This window comes from Arvicola amphibius, chromosome 3 (assembly GCF_903992535.2).
Source record: "Arvicola amphibius chromosome 3, mArvAmp1.2, whole genome shotgun sequence".
Classification (NCBI taxonomy): Eukaryota; Metazoa; Chordata; class Mammalia; order Rodentia; family Cricetidae; genus Arvicola; species Arvicola amphibius.
The window spans coordinates 109,083,801-109,108,612 of NC_052049.1; the positions used below are offsets into that span (position 1 = coordinate 109,083,801).

General features: G+C 49.8%; 1 protein-coding gene across 1 annotated transcript in view; it reads right to left on the reverse strand.

The window, feature by feature from the left end:
• Ubash3b (ubiquitin associated and SH3 domain containing B) overlaps nt 1-23,721 on the reverse strand; it is a 150,456-nt gene extending 126,735 nt beyond the window's left edge. Inside the window, exon 1 of the mRNA XM_038323118.2 lies at nt 23,335-23,721. Coding sequence (XP_038179046.1) covers nt 23,335-23,462 — 128 coding nt within the window. The 5' untranslated portion in view covers nt 23,463-23,721. The remainder of the gene's footprint in view (nt 1-23,334) is intronic.
• Between the last annotated feature and the right edge of the window lie 1,091 nt (nt 23,722-24,812).

The following is a 24,812-nucleotide window of genomic DNA, read 5'->3' on the forward strand; positions in this document are numbered from 1 at the left end:
CTTGTTCAACTGCCTTCAGTTTGTTTGGATGGCTTAGCACAAATGTGATTCTTGCTGTCTCCTAGCTTCACTGCCCATGACATAGCTCAAGAATGCACGCCTGGGCTGTGTGCATGTCCTTACTCATCTTGTCTGTGTGCACAATGACTCTGCCTTCTCAGTCTACCCTGCCATCTTCAACACACACACAATTGCCTACCGTCTTGTCCTCTCAAGCACCTTGGCCTAAACACCTCCTTGGAGCACTTTCCTCAGTTCCTCAGTGGGCTGAGTGGGTCTATTAGCTAGTACCATGAAGTCCTCTTCATAGTCTGAGTCATGTGTTCAGGACTTTGAGGTACTTGAGGGCCGAGGGCCGGTTTATTCCCATGTACCCACTCGCCAAGCTGTTCTTGGTATATAGTAAGACTATAATGCGCGCTGTCTGAAACAGAACAGATAAATTGCTAAGCATTACCCAGTCCACACGCAAAAAGCAGGGGCTACAGCTCAAACTTCTGAGTCCCCGTGTGTGGTAACTTTTCCTCAGACCATACCTCACAAATGGATGCTCTCCGCACTCACTCATGGTGGAATGCGTTCTACTCTATTTCAGAAGGAGTCTCAGGCCAGGTTCTACACTAAAGTGTCAGAGCAGAGCAGCCCCCTCCCCTGCTGGTCACTGCATGGAGCACTGAGAATTTCTGATCCCAGGCATTCACTGATCCTGAAGGTCACTCTCGGCCTCAAGGAAGCAGGTCCTGGGAGCTGATGGTGGCTATGGCAAAGAGCCGGCGCCCACAACCGTGAGTGACAAGCGAATGAGCACACCCAATGTAGGAAAGCAGTTAATGAGAAGGACTGGAAAGCAATTCTGTCTTTGCCACCAGTCCTCCAGGCTGCTGGCATCTCTCTCTAACTTTCTGTTTCCTTATTGGTCACCTGGGCCCAGAGGAATGTGGTCCAGCCTGCTAGATATAGGCTGAGTGCAGCCACAATGGAAAGGAGAAAGAGAGAGAGAGAGAGAGAGAGAGAGAGAGAGAGAGAGAGAGAGGGAGGGAGGGAGGGAGGGAGGGAGGGAGGGAGGGAGGGAGGGAGGGAGGGAGGGAGGGAGGAAGGAAGGAAGGAAGGAAGTGTGGTGGACACTGGCCTTCAGCTAGTGAAAGGGACAAGGTGGGGGGGGGGGAGATACTGAGGATGCCAATCTGTGCCCACACCTTCACTATAGCATCCTTCCCAGCTTTTTCCTATCTGCTCTCAAACTCCTTACTTCACAGGAGTACTCTTTAGAAGGTTACTTGGCTGTTACAGTCAGCAAGGAAACAAAACTGTTTTTCCTTAAAACCCATAGACTGAGAGGTGGAGCCAGAGCATCAGGAATTCCAATCCAACCAAAATCCACAACTAAGAGGGCTAGAAAGATGATTCAGTGGTCAAGAGCATTTACTGTCATTCCAAAAGTCCTGGGTTCGGTTCCCAGCACCCACCCCAGGCAACTCACACCCATCTATAACTCCAGTTCCAGGGGAGCTGATGCCCTCTGGCCTCTGTGATCATCCATCAAGAATGTGATGCACATAAACTCACACAGGTGTGCACACGCGCACATGCGCGCGCACACATACACACAATGTGCACATGCACAAAGAAAGAAATCTTTTAAATAAATAACAAATTCACAATGTGTGCTTGTGTGTGTGTGTGTGTGCGCGCGCGCGCACATGAATACAACGCCTCAGCTCATAGTATAAACACCATACTACATCCCTTTCCAGAACACTTGCAGGTGACTTATGTCAGTTTCTATGACTGGACTGTCATCACTGAGAGGAATGCCTCAGAGTTTTCTGTTTCCCTAACTGATCACATGGACACTACTCTCCGTGATTACACAAACACGCACTGCATCTAGGAAGGACCGCGGAGAGAGGAAGGTGGAGAAGGGTGAAATGAGTGGCACCACCTGAGAAACTGTCTCAAAAGCAAAGTATCTGAAAGGCTCGGATAAGATCATACCTAGCTAACCAGGGTGTGGTGTCACACGTCTGTAATCCTGCCAGTGGGTAGCCTAAGGCAAAAGGATCATAAGCTTGACACTAGCCAGGTCTACATAGTGAGTTCAAGGTTGGTCTATTACGTAGCTCAAAAGCAAAGCAAATGAACAGAGGTCTCAACCAAGAGAGAAAAATGCACCCAGAAAGAAGACATTCATTATTTTATCAACAAGTTTGTGCAGGGTCCCAAAGTGCTAAAGCGGCAAGCCCTTGGGTCGGCAAAGGTAGCTAAGCTGTACTGCCAGCGTGACAGTGACTCAAGCTGGGTGCACAGGAGCTACAAAGGCGAGGGGTGGCCAGACTGTGATTAACTCCGGATTGACAGCCAGTTCAGAACCACAGAAGGGAGCCTCAGGGGAAGGAAGGGAAGACAATTCAAAGCCAGGAATGTGGTGTGCAAAAGCTTCAGGGGGCTGTCGGTGCAGGGTGAGGCAGAGTATGGAATAACAAGGAGTAACAAATAATGAAGGAATCTAAAACCAGAGCACACTTCCTAGCTGGATACCTTTGCAAAAGCTGGCTGGTTTGCTTCATTTGCAGGACAAGAACGCTAGTTATTCCTTGGTTCAGGAGTGATAAAAGTGTGAAGCAGCCCGTAGTAGACACGACAAGAATGAGCCGTCACCTGTCTGTATTTAGCAAGCTATGGAGTCTCTGTAGTCCAAGAGGAAAACTAGAGGAGGGTCCCCTTTCAGCACGCACCCCCTTGTTTTACAACAGCCCTGTCTCTGGGATCTACTGAGGCAGAAGCACCCTATTCCTCTCTGAGGGGGTGTAAGGGATCCACGCGACACTGAGAGCCCCAGAGGTGCTATCTGCAGCTCTGGAGAACTTGTCACACAGATGGGCAACCCAGACATAAACTGTCTTACCCAGAGTCAAAGGAGGCTCGAGAACTCTGACCTCACAGCCCACAGACTTCATAAACTGCATGGTTTCACACCACAGAGAACAAAGGCTCTGGGCTCATCCCAATACACAAATCCCCCAGCACGTAAGGGCTGCCACATAACATTGAGCATCCACGTCACCTTCTTCTTTCTCAGAAGCGGCATGCACACTTCTGCATGGAGGAGCAGACACAACACTCAAAACAACTCTGAGAACACTTCCCTGCAATGTGGTCTCTAAACACAGGAAACAGCAGCAGGCTGCATTGCCAGGAAGGTTTGTTTGCCAGTGAGCGAGCGTGTGGGAGCTCGCTGTGTGAGTTTAAAGCTGTGATCCAGGAACAGAAATAAACCAGCCAAGCCAAAACCAAAGCCCTGTAACCATAGGTGTAAGGAAACGTTCAGAGCCGAGAAAACCCAGGTTAGAGACCAGGGATGCCCCTAAACTCACAGGGCATGCCCAACAGCCTCTTTGAGTTCCACTTCCTCATTTGTAAATAGGGTCATCAACACTGATGGGCTGGGTTGGGTGCTGATGCTGGGGAATGGAACGTTAGAGCTGCTGACGTGGAGGGTGGAGCTCAGCAATGAAGGGTTTGCTTAGCATGCACGAGGCCGTGAGCTGTGAATACACACACACACACACACACACACACACACACACACACACACACTTCCAATGCCTTTCAGAAATCAGTAGGAGTTTGATTGTATTACCATTTTGGGAGAAATCAAGACTCTACCACCACCTTCCTAGCTCCCAAATGACCCCACAGCTCTGTTTACATCTGTTTCCAAGCACTGAGCAGAGTGCCAGCTAATTATTCTCTCATCTCTCTTCTATGTTTTAAATCTTCTCTTGTTCCCACCTGGCTGGGAGTGCAAAGAAGGCAGAGGGCAACTTGTGTTTGTATCTTTCTGATCCTAGTACTGTGTACGCCCAATAAATGTGTGTTAAAAACAAACAAAAACAACGACCAAGGAAAACGACAACAGGAAATTATCAGAAGAAGAAGAGCATTCTGGACATCTGACTTCAAGCAGCTCTAAGACGGTGCTCCAGGCTCAGATGCTAGAGGCCTTGCCTGGCGCACACAGCACCGGGTTCAATTCCCAGCCCTGGGAATAGTGTCACACTCTATATTCTTTAGCATTCTCGGGAGGCGGAGGTAGCTGGATTCAAAGTCCAAGGTCATTCTTGGCTCCCTGAGGTCAGTTTGGACTACACGAGACCGTCTCAGAAAAGACATAAAATGAGGCTCTGTGCTGTGGTCAGGATCCAGGAGAAAGCGGAGATGACTGAAGAACCCCAATGATAACCTTTGCACCTTCATCTTGATCTTTCCTTGTCTGATTGAGGAGGAGGCTCCCTGTAGAAAGAGAGCAACTCCAGAGCCAAGAGGGCCAAACAGGGAAAGAGTCTTGGATTGGTTACTAAAAATAAATGCTGTAATATAGGTCGACCCCTTCCTCGGAAACTATAGTGACAACTTCGACCCTGCTAGAATTTTCTCTCGGAAGGAGTTCAAGGCTGATTTACAACACACACACACACACACACACACACGCACGCACATGCACACACACACACACACGCACACACACACACACACACACACACACACACGCCAGTCCTATTAGGAGTTCCAAGCCATCCCTGGGACTCTTTGTTTGCCAGTGAGCAAGCGAGCGTGTGGGAGCTCGCTGTGGACTCTGGAGGAGATGCATTCTCATTCTCTTCAGCTTAACAGCTCCTTTTTTTCCTCCTTGGGGCTGCACTTGTGCCCTGGCTCAGTCACACTGGATTTGTTTGCCACCGTTTTCATTGCTGCCTCTGAGAAGTCACCCATCCCTGCTCTCTACCTCCAACATGCTGGTCCCCACTCCCCATCACATGTGTAGAGAGCAGTCACAACAAGCACAGCCCCCATGAGGGCTGCTCAGCAAGCAGATGCTTAAAGCCGACTGCTGAGGCTCTGGCTGGCCTCCATCAGTTCACGGTTGTACATGCTTTATGCTGTGCAGCCAATCTTCCTAAACATCCCTGGGATGTGTTTGTGAGGAAGAAGCCACCAGCCTGACTCCTAAGGGAGACCCTTGTCTCTACAGGCCTTACAACCCAGGGTAGTCCAGCCTGGTCCCCATGACTTGTTTTTAAAGCCAAGTGGAACACTTGAGGCTTTCTAAGGATATCAGTCAGAAGTCAGCCATGTTCAGTAGAAACCAGAGCCTTTGGAGCATGGGGCCTTAAGAGGTAGAATGTGTCAGGGGGCCACTGGTTCCTCAAGGTTGTTTGTCCTTGTGAACTAAGACCTGATCCCGCCCCTAACAATGATAACCTCCCTCTGAAAGTCCCTGATAAGCCCGAGTTCACGAGGCCGCCCGCAGATTAGAGGGGAGATACGCTCCCCTCCCTCGATCTTATCACATAACAAAGTCACATGCTTCTTGCAGCCAGAGGCCAGGTCTTGCTCCTCTCTGGAGTACCTACTACGCACACAACAAAATCTTGGGTGCCTGTCAGGACCACAGTTTAGTGAATCTTTGTTGCTCTAACCTGACTCTTTACACCATGGCTCTTCCTTACCTTGTCAAGCATCCTCCAAATTAAATATCAGTAGCCCCGCACTACTACTTCAAGATGACTTGGAAAAAGCAAGGGGCGTTTCCCTGGCTACAGACGATGGAAAGGGAAAGAATTTTTTAAATAAGTACAACTTCATATTCTAAGATGCAACCTCTCTGTCTTCGGGGGGGCTGCCTGTCACAGTAACTCCAGGTCTCCTGAAGCTCAAAGTACTGGGACCCTTCATACCAGCAGAGAACCAACTCCTGCCTGGGCCACCCTACCCCCCACTCTGCTCCTACACTTACTGCCCCCTGCCATGATTGACAGATGAAATGAGGCTAGGAACTTTGCCCTGCCTCAGGGGCAAAGAAGCCAACGCTGGTAAGATTGTGACTTTCCACTGGAATGAAAACTTCCTGAGGCATGAAGGGCACTTCAGGCCTGAGATCTCTGGAGGGTTGATGTTTAGGGCCCAGCTGATTTTCCAGTCCTACCTACAAGCTGGTGCCTATGAGCGTTCTGTGTTATTATCACAACCCAGCCAATGTGTGGCAGGTTCTGGTTTTGTTATTGTTGCTCACTTGGTTTTGCTAAACTGGAGATCAAACCCAGGACGTTGTACACTTTAGGCAAGAGCTCTACCACAAAGCTACACTCCCAGCCTTTGTTTTGTTTGTTTGTTTTGTTGAGATAAGAGCTCCCCAGGTAGCGCTGGCTGACCTTGAACTCACCATTCTTTTGCTGTGGCATCTTCGTGCAGGGATGACAAGTCTGTGCTAGTAGGCTCAGTTTTACGGGTTTTTTCTTTTATTTATTTTGTTGTTGCTATTTCTTTGTTCTTAGGTACGGTCTCAGTCTCCTGTATTCTAGGCTGGCCTTCAAGTCACTGTGTAACCAAGGATGGCCTTGAACTTCTGATCCTCGAGGTCTCCAAAGTGCTGGGATTACAGGCCTGTGCTATCACCCCTGAACACAGATTCTTCTTCTTCTTTTTTTTTTTTTTTTGGTTTTTCTAGACAGGGTTTCCCTGTAGTTTCTAGAGCCTGTCCTGGATCTGGCTCTTGTAGACCAGGCTGGCCTCGAACTCAGAGATCCGCCTACCTCTGCCTCCCGAGTGCTGGGATTAAAGGCGTGCGCCACCACTGCCCAGCTCTAGAACACAGATTCTTCTTGGTAAAGAAGACCACCAGTTCTGTGCACATGGGAAGGCTTGCTAGAGCTGGGGTGTAGCTCCTGTGGTCTTTGGAAGAGAGCCTTCCCACATTCCAAAGGCAGATCCTTTACTTTTCAGTCCCTCCCCAGATCCCCAGGCAGTCACTTGTTTCAGAGGGCTATTCGAGTTAACAGCAGGCCTTCCATCCTCAAGGGGTGGAGAGAGAGGAAGACTTACAATCTCTTAAGAAAGACTTGGAGTGGCTTGTTATCTTCACTTGTCCTGGTGTGGTGGGTCTAGCCCTTAGCTCCAACTACGGAGAGGCTGAGACCAGAGAATCTAGAACTTCAGCAACAGGGTAGGCAGCAAAAAGAAACCAAAATGGGCCACGCATCTGGGTGCACGCTTGAGTGTACTCCTTGCACTCCAAGGAGGGAAGAAATTAAAGGTCTTCCTCGGCTACATAATGAGTTGGAGGCCAGTCCGGGTGACATGAGACTCAGACTCAAAACAACCACCCAAACAAACAGAAAAATCCCATCTGTATTCAGAACTCCCTTCTGCACATCTCTCAATGCTGTGGTTCTAAAGACAGGCCCCTTCCCCGATTGCCACCCACTGTGAACTTGCCATGGGGCTCAGGCTTCACACTGACCCCACCTAGACACACTCTCTCCTTTCATCAATTACTGCGATTCTTTGGGGTGGATGCCATCCCCTCCATTTAAGAGAAGATCACACTGAAACTTATGGGGATTTTGTTAACTTGCTCAAATGGGAGTAGGGATTTGAACCTGCATCAGTCTGACCACAAATTCAGTCCCCGACAAGCACAACATGCTCTGTCCAGGGAGTCCCTGGGTGAAGCCACAGGAATAAGGGTGTGCCTGCGTTTCTACTACCATCGCTCCTCATTCAGGGTCAGCAGCACAGAGGATCAGGCACTGGGTGATCTGTGACTCCAAGAACTAACTACCCAGTGCCTATCCTCCCTTACACACACACACACACACACACACACACACACACACACACACACACACACACGGGCGCGCTCTTCCATAAGGGAGAGAGCAAGCAACATTGTCAATCCCATCTACACCACTAGACAGCCAACCACAAGGCAGCTGGTGGGGCCCAGAAACAAACCAAACCAAGGGGCCAACCAGGCTGCCCTCATAACCTCAGTCCTGTGTAATCTAGGGATATCACCTCATTTATTTGGAACTCAAGTTTCCTTCCTCCTGTTACTCACCAAACCTCACAGACCACCAGCTAGAGGCCAGCTCCCTGGGCGCTGAAGTCTCATTCAGTCATTTCCTCCCTTGGGGAGTCAACAGCAGCTCCCCTGGAGACATCGGCAAGAAATAAGGCTGGGTGCACATTGGCCATTCCAGCCAAGGCCGATATGGAACCAGAGGCTGAGCCCTCGTGTTTCCCCAATACAAAGGAGATAGTGTAATGGTCTGTCCTGTCCCTTTAAGAGACAAACCCTGCCCACCCCCCACCTTGGTCCACTGAGGCAGGCAGATCTTCCTTTCTGCTTGCAGCCCCAATCTCTTCTGTCTCTCTATTGAAGGGGCAGCTTCTGTCTCTCCCTTCTACCCTTCCCCCCCTTTCTCTCTCTCTCTCTCTCACACACACACACCTCCTCTCCCCTTCTCCCCTTGCCCCTCTATAACCCACTAAATAAATGTCCAATCTCACTCTGCATGGCTTGCCTATCCATCTCTGTCTCTCACCTGCTGGGGCTGCGGCTCCCTGCCTGGGACTCTCTGTCCATTGTGGCCCACTGCAGCCACTTGGGGAACTGCTCCATCCCTGCCTGGGACTGGCTGCTCTTGGAACCCATTGCCTGCTGCCTGTTACCACTTCGGGGACCTGTGGCGTGGTCTTACAGCCTGCTGCCCGCTGCAGCCACTCAGGGACCTGAAGCATTTTTACTTAAAGCATAACACATAGGCTTCATTAAGTAGAACTAAATGGCCTTCTAAGAATGGATTATTCAAGAACATTTACCCAGTGAAAGGATCATGCTAGCTCTTTGTACATAAAATTATGCAAATTAGTAATATTATACAGACTGTGCATGCTGCATCTATGTATTTAGGAATATACGTATATGTGTGTGTTTTGTGTGTGTGTGTGTGTGTGTGTGTGTGTAAAACAATGAATGAAAAAGAAAGCCATGAATTTGAAAGAGAGCAAGGAGGGATACATGGGAGAGTTTTGAGGGTGGAAGAAAAAGGTAAAATAATACAACTATAATATAATTTCAAAAAAATCATTTTTTTAAAATTTAGGGCTGGTGAGATAAGCTCTCATGCAAATACACAAATAAATATACAAATGTTAAACTTTTTTTTAAAAAAGAAGGCTTTGGACGTAGTGCAGTGGTTAAATGTTTACCTAGCATGTGTGAGGTTCAGTCCCCCAGAACTATGAAACAAGCAAGCAAGAGGCAGTCAGTAAGCCACCTAGGTGGCTCCTGTTTCACTGCTTTCTGGCTGTGCTCTCACCTATAAAATGGGGGAGCTGTTCCTGCCTCATGGGGTTGCAGTGACGCACAAAATAAGATGCTGTGTGAGTGTTTAAAAGATGCTCCCCCCTTCATCAGACAGCAAATGTTGGTTGCAAATATCAAGGTTGGGAATTAAAACTAAGAATAATATACTAGGTGTGGTGACACAGGACTTAAGTCCCAGCACTCATGAAGAAAAGGCAGGCAGATCTCTGTGAGTTTGAGGCCATGACATCCAGAGCTACAGAGAAAAATCCAAAAAAAAAAAAGAAGAAACAAAAGTAATAAAGCAGCAAATGAGGGTTAGTGACAAGAGAAAAAAATGTGACAAGTGTCATGGAGTAGGGAGACATGCAGAGCACAAGCCGTAGCTGACAGAGTAAGAGCCTGCTCTCCGGCCCTAATCCTCGAACCTGGGATGCCACCTCCACTCTACAGGAGACTTTACAGGGGTGGTTAGGCTAAGTTTCCTGACCTGGGGAGGTGCAATCACAGCAGTACTTAGAAGGGAAAGAGTGAGGCAGGAGTGTCAGAGGCAGGGGAATAGAAATAATGATGGGTCATAGAGCAGATGTCGAACCAATGGGTTTTGAGGGTGGTGCCATAGAATGTAGGCAACTCCACTGGAGAACTGGGCCTCCCAGAGCAACACCTGTTTGTCTGCACTTTCATGGATGTTGGTAAGACACCCTTTGGAGCCAGGTGTGGTGGCACATGCCTGTAATCCCAACATCAGGAGGCAGAGGCAAACCTGCTGCAAGGTGGCCCAGCTACGTAGCCAGCCCCCGTGTGAAAAACAAGACCGGAGCAAGAAAACAACCCCTTAACTTATTTTGGACTCCTGACCCCAAACTGTTAGATTAACACTGGGTGTTCAAAGCTGTTCCACGTGTGGTAACTTCTGACAGCAGCTGACGGAAGCAATGGAACGTACCTTTCGCTGTACGTGCTGTGTCACAAAATGTGTCTCACAAAAGCCACTTGCTAACGCCTTATGACTCACATCCCCACTTCCCAAAAGGGATGAAATAAAAAGGGAAGCCTCCAGGAGGAAGGATTCCTTTGGGCCGAAGCAGTCTCCAGCTCCAGCTGTCCTCACTGTGTGAGGCTGTCCTCTGAAACACGGGAGCTTGGGAGGGACACAGGCACCCTATCAGAGCCCAGAGTACTAAGCCCAACTAATGACAATAACTAATAAGCATTTTGTATATGGCTTTTATGCAGGTAGCTTTTTGTGGATTTCATGTGTGTATCTACTTCCTCAGTTAGATTCACCCAACCTACAGAAAAAAAACTCTTGTGGAAGTTTCCTCGGAGATTCAAACATTCCATCTGGCAGGGAAGCTCCTTAAACCAGAAGCTAAACAACTCAAAATAGCTTGAGGAAGTCCCTGAAACTAACCAGATTCACTAGGCCCCTCCCTGCCAGCGTAAGCAATAAAAGTTGAGCAGCGAAGACGACTCTGAGACCATACCAGCTGCCTGGAAGAAGTTTAGACCAAATGAGGCACCTGGGAAGGACACTCTCCCACCTACTGAGCAGCCTGCAGGCTGTGCAGGGTGCTCCCGGTTCCCAGCTTTCTGAGCTGTCACCCATGCTGTGGAGGGCTTTGGTGATGCAGCTGTCTTTGAGTCATTTCTGTTGCTGTAAGCAACCCCTCACCCATGTTCCTGTAAGCAACCCCAATAAAACTCATTGGTTCACCACATTGGACTTTGGTGGAATCCGTACTTTGGTCTGTCGTGGGTTTCCTATCTTGGGTGAGTAGACCTGGGTTGCGTCTCCCCAGAAAAGTTCCGTCACACGATAAAACCACATCCTCAGAAAGCAACAGAGCCAGGCCTTGAACTTGGTCATTCATCTCGAAAGACCATTTTCAGCCCGTGAGGAGAAAATACATTGTTCTCACCTTCGTGGGTGGGTAGGTGACACATCTCTGGTTCTCCTAGCTCTCCACTGGCAGCATGTCCCCACTCAATCCCGTCCTCCTCCTCAGGGGTTGCCATTCCCATAGGCCTAAACCAATGACACTTGTCTTCTCTAGGGTGAGATGCAAACAGCAGCAGCAGGGAACCCTCACAAAAGAAAAGACAGGGCAGGCTGGGCAGAATGGTTATGCCTGGAATCCCAGCACCTAGAAGGCAGAGGCAGATTAGCCTTGGCTATAGAGTGAGACCTCGTCTCAAAGTAAAAAATAAAAAAGGAAGGGAGTGTGGGAGAGGAAAAAAAGAGAGATCCCATGCGGGTAATCCAGAGGATGCTCCAGTCATGCCTCTCAAAACAGAGGCAAACCTTAAAACATAGTCAACCTTGTTTCATAGAGCCTGAGTTTGGGCAAGTACCAGGAAGGAGAAGACAGCAGACCTTCTGGTCTAAACAGGTGGTCAACCAGCCTAAGACTTGTTGCTCTCACAGGTGACCTGTTAGATACTGACAGTGACGGGGGACCTGATCGATTCTGACAGCCACAGAAGACCTGTTAGATGCTGAAAGTCACGGGTGACCTGTTAGATACTGACAGCCATGGAAGACCTGTTAGATGCTGAAAGTCACGGGTGACCTGTTAGATACTGACAGCCATGGAAGACCTGTTAGATGCTGAAAGTCGCGGGGGACCTGTTAGATACTGACAGCCTTCACTTCTCTTACTATTCTTACTTCTCTTCAGTTTGATCTGAGGGTTCGGGTCAGTTAAACTATGCTAGCTATCCTGGCTATACACTTCCGAGCTTTTCTTCTCCCTCTGGAGGATTTTCCTACAACCTAAATCTCACAATACGTCCAGTTCTGCCATCTGTTATCCGAAATGCTGGGACCAGGAGAACCTCACATTCCACACGCTTTCAGTTTGGGGTAACCACACATACATCAGATGAGATTTCTCAGGGAGGAGACCCAAATCTAAACATCAGATACACATATGTTCATTCCATACTGCACACGCACATCCTGCAGGTCACTGCACGGATTTTGGGTGCCTCTGTGTACTGAGGTCAGGTGTGACATCTGTCATGTGAGGCATCCTGTTGATGCTCGGAGTCACACATTTGAGGGCATTTCGGAGTGTGGGGTCTGGGGTCAGTAATGCTCCACTTGTAATATAAAATCTCTCGAACTCCTGCCCCTCCCGAAGAAGACCATCTCTTCATCCTGTTGTCTCTGCATCTCAAACTCACATTTTCCTCTTTGCTCAGCTGTTCATATCACCCTCCTCCTGTCCAATGTAGCCCAGGCTAACCTCAACGTTGCTATGTATCTGAGGATGATCTTAAACTTCTGATCCTTCTCTGCCTCCATCTCCCAAGTGCTAGAATTACAGGCATTCATCAACATTTCTCATTGACATAGTTCTGGGGGTTGAGCCGGGGGTTATGCTAGCCAAGCACTCAGCTAACAGATCTCCATTCCCCAGCCCACAGATGTGTCTTTTATCCCTGGTACTGCATGTACCACATGATCCTAAGTTTCTTTCTTTCACACGAGTGTGCCAGTGTCCCAGGGAAAGAGAGATTATATCTAATTATATCTGTCCCCCCAGCTCCTATTATAATAAGCTTCCACAGCTGCTACAAAGATGCAATGAAGTGTCTATGCTTTCTGTTTTTCTGAAAAATCACATCACACAGGAAACATCCCATTAAAAAGCTATTAGAGGACCTTTGGGCAGCTTATTCAGTGTCCTCAGAAGGGGATGTAGGGATCCCCCTTTGCCTGGTTTGTTTCATGGGTCATGTTTAACAAGGCTTCAGGGAGAGGGGAAGAGGAAAGGAAGAACCGTTAAGTGTGCCACAGCTGCAAAGGGAGCCAGACAAAGAGGAGAAAGGATGGGTAGGCAGGCACGGCCACGAGAGGCAGAGTAAGACATAAGTCTGTAGACAGCATGGGTCGGGGACTCCAGCTGACCCTGCAGGGCTGTGCACATGGCTCTGTGGCTGAACACACTGTACACAACAGCAGTTATGGAAACACACTTCCTTCCTGCTCTCCAAGTGCTTCCTTCCCAGGACCAAAGAGTAAACATTTAGAGTGAATGCTCTCGGTAAATATTTCTGAATGGGACACAGGCTACAGGCAGCAGGGTTCTAAACAACTCAGCTACCTGATTCCCAGACGAGCTCCCTCCAGCCACACACCTACACCTGAGAGCATGCAGCTGCCACTGTCCCTTGCCTGTGCCCTCGGCCTGCCCCAGGCATTCTGCAGATTCAGGCTGGTGTTATTTCAGCTTCTCACCCCTGCACAGAAACAGCCCTAGTCCTGAGAGAGTTTGCTGCCAAGGTTGCTTTATATACAAGAATATTTATGCTTCCACGGGAGCCAGGAAACATACTGGAAAGCATTATATAAACACATGGCAACTCGGCTGAAGGGAAGATGTCTCTGGAACTGAAAAGGTATCCCTGAATCATTTGTTCACCCCAGGTGCCAGGCTGCAGGCAGGACCTCCTCTCTTATTTAACTAGCACTTCGGTTGTATTTTGCAGGAAAGCAAGCACATTTTGTACCAATTGGAAAATTACACTAATGCATACTCATTAAATGACTCCCCATGGCTGTAATTGCCTCATATCTTTCTTTCTTTCCATGTATTTACTCTCTAGAATATCAACAGTCCTAAAGAGCTTGTGTGTGTGTGTGTGTGTGTGTGTGTGTTCATGTGTGGTGTTCACATACATGTACATGTGAAAGCCAGAAGACAACCTCACATGCAATCCCTCAGCGGCCATACACTTTGTGTCTTGACAGGGGTCTCCCTGGAAACTGGAAACTGGCCCATGGTTTGGCTAGGCTGGCCAGCAAGCTCCATGGATCCACCTGTCTCTGCCTCCCAGGACTGTGACCATAAACGTGTATCTCCACAGACGGCTTTATATGTGGGTGCTGAGGATGGAACTCAAGTTCTCTTGCTTACAAAGCAGGCGCTTCACCAACGGAGCCATTGCCCTATGCCCTGAAGAATGCTCTTTGACAATAAAGTGTTGAGGAAAAGGAAAGAAACGTGAAGGCACAAATCCAAGTGCCCGAGAATAGAAACGAAGTCACGAAAATGGCCCTGTGATGTAGAAACACACTTGTCCAAATCGCCTGGAGGGGGAGATTGCAAACGGAGGAGAAATGGCTGAATTCAATGTCCTTCATAGTCGAAACCACTGAGGCACAGGAAGGTAAAGGACACAAGTCTAAAACGCCAAGAAAGCCAGTTTTGCTTGGGTCAGAATGGCAAACCTGCCTGCTTGCACCATGTGTCACTACATGTGGTGAAAGCCCAAAGCCTCTGGACATTTGCTCTGGTCTAGAAGACATCCACCCGCCGCCCCAGTGGTGATGGAAACGGCCTGCAGCCAGCCAGATCAAGCAGCTTCTTGCAGTGCTCAGTAGTGAAAATGACATCTGCTGTTTCCTCCACCCCCCAGAACGTAGCGGGACGCTGTGGGCACAGGAGGTGGTCATCTGGGACACCTTCCTCTCATAAATAGTAGGAGGCAAAGAAGATAATGCAAGTCTCCAGGGAAGATGCTGTTAGAAAAATGGACCCAAACACTAGGCAGACTGGGGCAGGATGAAGAGTTCAATGCCAGCCGGGACTCAAAATAAATAAATAAATAAATAGAGGGGGCTGGGGGAAGGGACCACACTCATGTGACCTTGGGAGATGATCCAGAGGGTGCTAGCCAACACATCCACCTGCCCAGCCCCCAAGCAAAGACGAGGACCAAAAGATTCTCCCAGAAGTGTTTGGGCAAATTCCCAGTGGTTCCTGAGAGGCTCCGCCTTAAAGAAGACAAGGGCTTTTAGTCCCCGCGGGCACTGCTAGCACCCTTCTCCTGGCACTGACTCTGTGCCCTGCTTGGGGCTGTGCCCATCCAGTGCAGAAAGACACAGGAGACCTGCTCTTGAGTCAGCCCTTCTCTCTCCCCCACCTCCCGGAGCTCAAGTCTGATTCCATTTGAGAGGAATCAGTAGACAGCCATATGGTACCCCATCAGATCCCTGAGCCTGGGCATCAATCACAGCCAGCCGCTTGGGTGGTGCTGGCTCTCCTCTGTCTCTGCTGCTACTTGGCCTGGCACCGCTCAGACCCTCTGGAGGGAGCCAGGCACGAGGGAGCAGACTGCAGTACTGAGAAACACCATTGGCCTCTGTCCATCTAGTACTGTGCAGCCCAGCTCATAGAGGGGGCAAGGAGACATAAAGGCACAAGGTAGTCAGGCATCAGGCCGCACGAGCACCACGAAGAATAAAAAAATACGGCCACTGTCTCATTACAGAGGGCTGAGGGAATGCCAGACACTCTCCCACTGTTTGAACGGATTGGCACTTCTTTCGTTACTGTCAGAATTTTACCAGCAGAGCTGGGCTTGGGTGGCACACACCTATAGTCCCAGCTACTCAGAAGGCTGAGGCAGGAAGATGGCCTGAGAGGAAGAGCTTTAGATGGCAGTGTTTGTGAGAGGGGAGCGGGGGGTGGTAGTACAGACAGGAAAACTGAGGCTTGATGTGTCCAGAAATTCACTCCAAGTTCACTGGGTCGTAAGGGGGTAGGCCTAGGACTCAAACCCAGGCATGCTTTTATACTGCACACCAAGGTAGGAGAAAGGAGACGATTAAAAACAGGGTCTCTCTGGTTCCCAGATGCTAACACAGAGGGCAAAACCCCAAGTGCAATACCTGCTGGGTATGTGGGGACAGATAAAGACAGCTGTCTGATACCCATGTAGAGGGAAAGCCCCCTACACACACACACACACACACACACACACACACACACACACACGCACGTATATACGCGTGCGCGGTGCCTGCTGCGACGGCAGCAACTCTCACAGAGCCACTATCTTAGCAGGTGTGACTGTGGTGGGGGACAAAGCAAAGCCTCTAGCTCCAAGAACGACTGGCCAGAGGCAGCTGGAGTTCGAGGTGGCCAGGTGATGGCACAGGCACACCACACACAGTAAGGCACGGTGCGTGTCCATTTCCACAGCACTTAAAGTCTTCAAGGCCTGTTGCCTCATCGAATTTCCAATTTCTGAGACGTAGAAGTGTTTACGTTTGAGAATCTGCTGCGTCATCACCAATGTGGTCTAAACGCCTAACGTGTAATTAGAAATGAGGGCAGAATGGAGAATTTTCATAGAAGCTGTGTTCCGGGGTTATGACTAGGTCAGCAGCCTGTTCACACACCTCAAGGTCGAGCAAAAGAAACTGACTATATGATCACGCCCATGATCACAATACTTGCAAGGTGGAAGCATGATGATCCAATCAAAACTAGCCTTGGCTACACTTAAGGTCAGCCTACAAAAGGGCCCTATTTCAGGAAACCTTAAGCTCTCTCTCGCTCTCTCTCTCTCTCTCTCTCTCTCTCTCTCTCTCTCTCTCTCACACACACACACACACACACACACACATACATATACATACACTCATTCAAAACTCAAGAAAAGAAGCTGAGTACAACCGTATACATTGTACGATACCACTTACAAGTCTAGAAAATGCCAACTAAATCAACAAGCTGATCAGACGTTGCCGAGGACTTGGAGGAAGAACTCGGGAGACTGCAAAAAGACACAAGAAAACGTCCACACCTGTCAAAAGAAAACCTTCTAGAGTTGTTTTTGCCTTCTACCCTGTCGGGTCCCAGGATTGAACTCGGGGTGTCAGACCTCGCCTACCGATCCGTCTTGGTGACCCAGCATGCGAAAACTCGAAGAGGCCTTGATACACTGTTCTCACCTGTCCCAAGGCACCATCTTTAACAGTTTACGACTCCTCAGCAGGCTAAAAAGACAGCCTGCCAATGTCCTTTTAAATTGTAATCTCTGTGTACACAGAACGTTCACTGAACTTCAAGTTTGAGGTCCATACAGCAATAGGGACCCCCTTTCCCCAAAACTAACTGTGTAATCATAGGCAAGTCCCGGAGGCCTCCAGTTTCCACGTTTTCAAACCAAGGCCTGTATCCCGGCTTTAGCATCAGAGTTGGTACTCAATGCACATGCAAGCGCTTTTTAAAACGGCAACATTCACACACATGTATAAGAGAAGGTTACACAAGCCATAAATAGAGTAAGTAGGGGCTTCCCTGCCCTGCCACCTGTAAGAGCCCTTCAGCGGCAAGTGGACCACGGCTGTATTTTTCTATCCAAGATGCAGGGGAAACAGCTCCGGTCCCCAGGTTAGAATTGACTACATGTCGGAGATGCTTGGTTGGCCAAGTGCTTTCAGGGGATCCAGTGTCAACCTACAGGTGAACAAGGAGAGCCAGAGAAACTAGATACTTTAATGCACAGCCCTGCCGGCTGCCCCTCCACTGCTCATGGAGCCATTTGGGCTGCCTTTATCTCTGAGCAGTGAGGTGCAGCGAAATCAACTTGTCTCCTGAAGCCAGGTCCCAGGTGCTTACTCCAGCCTGATGCCATGGTCTTGATCTTTAACCCGACATAGCTCAAATACTCTCAACTGAGAAAACAAGTCCATCCCACCCAGCTATCCTCGCCTGTAGTTCCACCAACACCCCTCACCTCCGTCGCCTTCCAGTCTAACACAAAATTACCAAAATAATAATGAATGTCTAGGCTCTCCATTTTCTAAGTCCTTTCCATTACTCCACCGGCCCATGCTAACAGGGCGGGTACTGCCATGCAGGAGATCTGATCACAACGTTGGGGAGGGGGGAAGAGTCAATGGGAATGTAGATGGTTCAAGTGTCAGGGAGACACTGGACTAGAATCTGGGATATGGCACTCCTGCCGGGTTCCTTCTAAGACTGTCGTGTTTTGTTAATTGTTTGTTTAGTAGTGCTGGGGATTGAACCCAGAGCTCGGGAAAGCTAGGCAAGTGCACTACCAATGGCCTACACCGCCAGTCTCATGGCCTCTCTCTTTCTTTCAATCATTAGGAAAAAATACTAACCATTTTTTTGTAAACAAAAAATGATCTAGCCACAGGCAACCTTTAAGAAATAAAAATAAGGCGAGGGTAGTGGTATCTGCTTGTGATCCCAGCACTCAGGAAGTGGGGGAAGTTGGACAAAGAGTTCAAGGATAACCTTAGCTACACAGTCTGAGGCCAGCCTGGGCTACCTGTTTCAAAATTAAAATAAATAAATGAAATAAAAATAAAAAGACAACGCAGGTTTATATGAGCAGAGCCCTTAGATTGATTCGGTGACACAGTGACTTGCTCCAAGGCACACAGTTGGCCTAGAGACTGTGAGCATCTACCCCTTGAGAGGGGGAGCAACATACAGACAGTGACACCCTTGACTGAAGTGCGCTCAGCTAGAGGCCGCTTCCAGTCTCCTCAGGTCCACGCGGGTCCTCCACTCATTGGCCTCAGGCCTTTGCCCAAGCGATCACTCTTCCTGTTCCTTCAGACCAACCTCACCGGCCTGGAGGAAGCTAGGTTTCTATTTTTAGAACATTTGGGCCAGTGCAGAGCTAATGAGCATAAAAAGAAAAAGGAAGGGATGAACTATCCAGCCTCTGAAAGATTCCTTCCAGAGTCCCTTACTCATCCCCACTTCATTGGCTCCCTTTTTGCTCCATTCCCTGACGTAACCACCCAGGAGAGCACAAACAGATCCCTCTCCAGTAGTGTTCAGGTTGAACTGAAGCGTATGTGGGGTGACAAGCTCCTGATGGTAGTGAGGAGCAGAGAAAACATGTCCCTGAGGTCACCCTGGGTGGCCCAGCCCGACAGTGTGCCACTTTCAGCTCCGACAAGCACTTACAGGCCTGTGCTCATTAAGAGCACTCCCCTGGGAAGGCTTCCCAAAGGCCCTGGGGGGTTAAGTCAGCTTCAGGACCATAGCCTGGCACAGCACAGATCAGAATGGGACCTGGGGCCCTGCCGACCTGCCGTCTCTGTAGCCACCCAGAGTCCAGCCCCTGTCCTAGGCCAACAGATGCAGGTATACACAGGGGAGCCTGGCTAGTAGGCCGGCTTCAGCTAGTCTCTCCACAAGGGTGGTTCCACCAACGTTAGTTCTTCTAGGACCGCAGGGATGACACTGCTCATTCCTTCCTCCGGTGCTCAGTTAAGTCATGCAATCTTCCTCCTCAGCTCTCCCCAGGAATTAAAGCCTGCCTTCCAAAATCTGAAACAACTCTTACTGACCCAAGTGAACCAACTAAGGAGACTCCCAGACACTGGTGCTTTTAGGGTAGGATAGGGATCACGATTCAAGCCTTGGGGCCCTGTGTGTGGCACATGCCTATTATCCCAGCACTGTGGAGGTAGAAGCAGGAGGATCAGGAGTTCAAGGCCAGTTTCAGCTATTTAATGAGTTTGAGGCCAGCCTGGACAATAAGAGACCCTGTGAAAAAACAAAAACAAAAAGCAAAACAAAACAAAGCCTACTCAGGGCACTGAATCTGATCAGGTGACTCAGAGAACACCACTCCCTTTTAGGAGCAATTTAGCAATAAACCCAACTTCCATCCTTCAAACCTTCTGTTTTTATTCTCTGGTACAGAAAGGCAACGCCAGAAACAATACAATATGTGTGGTAGGCTAAGGCATGTCTCTCTGAAAGCTATCCACGTCTTTTTTTTTTTTTTGTCCTTTTAGTTTTTCAAGACAGGGTTTTTCTGTGTAGCCCGAGCTGTCCAGAAACTTCTCTAGAGACCAGGCTGAACTCGAACTCACAGAGATCCTCCTGCCTCTGCCTCCCAAGTACTGAGATTAAAAGTGTGCACTACCTCATACAAACTGGTATCTATGTCTTAATCCCGAAGACCTGTAAACACTACATGGCAAAGAAAAGAATGACGTGATGAAGTTCAGGGATGACTTTGACATAGGTAATTATTCTGGAGTGCCAAGACCATAGGACAGCCATAGGTATTCGTGGAACGCTTTAAGCCATAAAAAGAACAGAATCCTACCATTTGCTAAGGACCGGGGTGGAGCTGGAGATGATTATACCAAGTGCTTGCCATCAAGCTTGATGTCCTGTGTTTGAGCCTTGAGACCCATTTGGTGGAAAGAGAGAGCTAGACTCTTCGATGTTACCCTGTGACCTCCACATGCACATGTGAGTCGACACGCACAAGTAAGTGCGATTAAATTGTTTAGATTTGTTTATTTTATGCATAGAGTGTTTTACCTGCATGCACGTCTATGCACCCCATGTGTGCCTGGTAACTTAGGCAGACAGAGGAGTGCAGTAACTGGAATTACAAGCAGTTCTGAGCTGCCTGTGGGTGCTGGGAATTGAACGTGGGTCCTCTGCATGAATACGTGTTCTTAACCACTGAGCCATCACTCTAGTCCTGCATTTAAGCTTTTAGATTTCACTTAAAAGTAAGAAAAAACTGAAAGTTCGTATCATTGAAAAAAAGATAAGACTGGTAACACACATATTTGGGATGGTGAGGCAGGAGGCTAAGAAATTTGATTCCAACTTGGACTACACAGAAAGACCTTGTCTCAGCAGGAAAAAAAAAACTGAAGAAGGAAGGAAGGCAGGAAGGAAGAAAAGGAAGCAGGGAGGGAAGGAGGAAGGGAGGGAGGGAGGGAGGGAGGGAGGGAGGGAGGGAGGGAGGGAGGGAGGGAGGGAGGGAATGTTACATATTTGAGGAAATGTTCAGCCCAATTTCAACATTACACAGTGTGAACATGTATGGGATCCCATGCATGCACAGTTTATGTAACGGTTAGCCACGATTTACCAGAGGCTGGAGAGATGGCTCAGAGGGTAAAGTGCCCACAGCCCAAGCAGCTGAGTCTGGAGCCTGCACCCAAATAAAAGCTGTGTGCACTGGCAAGCACCCATGATCTCAGCACTGGGTGCTGTGTAGACAGCTGGACTGTGGGGGCTCCCTAGCCAGCTAGTCCAACCAAAACAACAAACTCTAGATCACTGAGACCCTGTTCAAGATGTAAGGTGGAGAGCAATAGGGGGAGACACTCGAGGTCAACCTCTGTCCTCCACACAGGAATGCACGGGGGAATGAACCTCTGTATGGGCATGCGCACACACACCACACACTCACACAGACAAACACAGACACATGTGAGCATGCTTGCATATTACCGACATGTATCATAAGAGACACCCAGAGGGAAATTTGGCTCAAAGAGAAAACAAAGGTACAGTCTGGATGGAATGAAATAGCCACAACCTCACACAATGCCCACCAGCCAGCAGAAGCTGCATCAGGGGCATGGATTCTCCCCTAGAACCTCCAGGGGGAGCACAACCTCACCAGCAGTTTGATCCCAAGGATACCAACTTGGAACATCTGTCCTCCAGAATATGGAGAGGATACATTTCTGTTGCCTTAAGACACCCAGCCTGTGGCCACTTGTTCCAGCAGCCGAGAGAAACAAATAGAGCAGGACCACTTGGTGCCATTGACTGTATGCAGAGAACTGCTGAGCACAGCATCTCATCCACACGGACTCCTATGGCTCGACCTGTGAGGTCTTGCAGTGCAGACACAAGGCCTGGGTTTGAATTGGTTTCCCCTCCCTAACAACCGCCACCCTATGTATGTTGTATAACCTCTGCAAGCCCTGGCTTCCCTGGTCACAAGACAGGCATGGGCTATGTCTTTACTGAGCAGCTAGGAGGATAAATGGGTAATGAAAGTAAAATCTTTCTGACTGTCAATAATAGTAATCTAGCTACTGTGCCACCCCAGGAATTAAGTGAAAACAAAGCAGGCCAGCCTCGTAGTCTGCCATGACCTGGACAAGGCCTCTGAGGCCCACTGCAGGAAATAGATTGTTCCCTTAAATCCCACTGAATATCAGATATAAAAATCTGAAGAGTCCAGGGAAGCACTTCTCCTTTAATTAAGCAATTTGGGTCCTTGACGCTGGTCTTGCTTCAGAAATGGCAGCTGTCTGGAACTATGAAAGCTCTACAGCACATTTAGACTCTGCTAGTGTTCTCATGAGGCCCTACAGAATGCCATTCATCCTCGGGGCTTTCTGGGGGAGGGCCCTCACCTAGCACTCCCTGTAAAACCTCCTACATCTCTCTCTGGGTTTCCAAACCAGCAGGAAGCAGAAATCTTGGTCCACTTTGTGGCCTTTCACCGACTGGGCCAAACAGCACTCGAGCCTGTCCTAGCAGGCTGGGTAGGATGATACATTCAGGAGTCTGCTTTATTTAGACTGCGGCTAAGTTAGTAAAGAACCAAGGCTCCCAGGAAAGACACCTAGAATTCTCGCCTGAATGAAACCTTAGGGAAAGAGCAAACTTACTGATAAAAGTTCGCCCAACTCCAGTTCAGGTGATGTAATTGAAAGAGTAAGAGAGCAGCACCTGCCACCATCCCGGACTTTGTGTCCCCACCAAGGAAACCAGCAAGCCAGGAATTAAACAGAAAGCCCCCTTCCACCCCCCGAACGCCCCCTCCCGGGCCAAGAAGCGCCGGCTTTCCATCAGGCGAAGCTCCAACCCCTTGCACTGGAGCGGACTCCTGCTGTTGCTGCCCGATGCTGGCAACCCCGCACTTTCCTGAAGGCTGCAGCGACAGCCACCTGCGCTCTTCTGCCCTTCCTGACCCGAGCCCACCCTCGGAAAGGAAGGAGGAGGCAGGAGGGCAAACTGCCCTCCCCCCCCCCCCCCCCGCGTCCCGTACTTTGCAGCACCCACAGCTTTCTGCTCTGCCGTCACTATTGACGAGAACCCTAGTCCCCTGGAGGAATAGCTTCTTCTTCCCATTCCATCCTCTCCATCAATGAACATGCAGCAACACCCACGCTCCCGCTCCTCCCACTCCAGAGGGAGCCGGAGCTCAAGAGCGACATCCGGAGTTAGAAGCCGCTGCAGCGGGGGTGCCGGCCACCATGCCCCGCTGCTCTTCGCCCTTTCCTAGCCACCAGAAGACGCCCCCCCAAACGTGCCACCCCAAGTTGGCTCGGCAGTCCGAAAGGATAAGGGATCCGAGTCCTCCGAGGAACCCGCCTCTCCCAAAGCATAGCAAATGAGACCTCGGGGGAGTCCGCGCGCAAACCGACCAGGGCCACCCGCGGAGTCCGGGATTCGAACCAGCTGCCCTTGCCGCCCAGCATCCCCAAGCAAGTCCTTAGCCCAGCACTTCTGCTACCCGCTCGCCCACCGTGTTCCCCCAAGCAGGTCTCGGCAGCGCCAGGACGGCGAGCCGGAGCGAAGCCGAGGGTCGCGGGGTCCGGGCGTGTTACTTACGCTCGGGCGCGGGGGAAGCCCATGGACAGGAGCACGTCCAGCGCCGACCCATGCTTGACGGTGCCCGGGCGCTGCAGGCGGTCCCTGCGCGGGGTGACTTTGCTGTACAGTTCTTCGCGTGCGGCCATGGAGAGGGCTGGGGTCGCGGTGCCGAGTGTCCGCTCAGTGGCCGCCCATCGCCCGCGCGCAGGAGCTGGGGGTCCCGGGAAGACGGCGGGGGCGGTGCTCCCCGGGCGGAGACTGACGCTTCCTGGAGAGGCCCCGGGAGCTCGGCGCCGGCCGGCCGCTTCTGTGGGACCGACCTCAGCCCGCTGTGCCGGGGAGTTCCAACACTGAGCCGCTGCAGCCTTCTCTGTCCTCCGCCCCCCGGCTTCTCCTTCCAGAGCTGTCCGGGAATTTGCAATGAGTAATTTTTGAATGGATCAAAAAGGAAAAGCAGCCTTGTGGGCAGGCCCTGCCTCGCCTGTGCCGGGCCCCGCCCCTCTCTTAAAGCGGCCGCGCGGGCCCAAGCCCTGCTGGCTGGATTCCAGCTGTAGTAGGCATTGCTTCTAGACAGAAGGTCCCCCAGCAACGAAATAGGCCAGTGTGCTTCGGTTCTCAGAGACCCAGATCTGCCCTTGGCTTGCACACCGACCCATCTGGGCCTCGAGGCTTCGGAATAGCCCATTTCACGTTTCATTTGATCATTGGCAAGGTCAGTAGTGGAAACCTACCGCATGCAAGGATGAAAGGACCAGAAGTCTAAGCCACAGTAAGGCCCGCGGAAAGGTATCACTTCAGATTGATCCTGCAACAGTTACAAAGTTGTTACATCTCTCCCATAGCCCGCAGTGACTAGAGAACGACTTCCGGAAGATGGCCTCTGACTCTTGGAAGTGGTAGGATAGGACCTGAGAGGGCAGAGGCCAAGGAAGAAGGGACAAGAGAAAGGGAAAGAAAAAAAGGGAGGAGAAGCAGAGAGAAACAAGGGGCTAGAAGGTAGAAGGAGAAGAAACAGAGAAACGATACCAGTTATAGCACGTCCTAATGGAATGAGCTGACCTTCATGAGGGAGTGTGCACCCTGTCAATAAAGGGGTTCAGCAGAGGAGCCATAATTGAACCCCACCACAGTTGGACCAAACAACTTTCCTCGAAGAAAGGAAGTCATTACTACGAATGCCCCCTGTCTCACACCATGAACTTTGCTGAGGAATTAAAGTTTGGTGACCTGGAAACAAAGCCATTGTCCTCAATTGGAAACAGAGCCCCGTTTGTGTAATAGAAGAGGAGGCATAGATCTTCTTTGGGGGTAATAATGATACCTAACATTTATTGGACCCGTTTGTATGTCAATGACTGTGTTAAGCATAGTGGTTGAGTTAACTCACAGACCTTTTACAATGCCCTGGAGGGTGCCTACCTGTAGAGCCTGGTTTTATAGATGAGAAAACTCAGCTCCGAGGGGCAGAGGAAAATGAAAGAGCTCAGAAGTGAAGA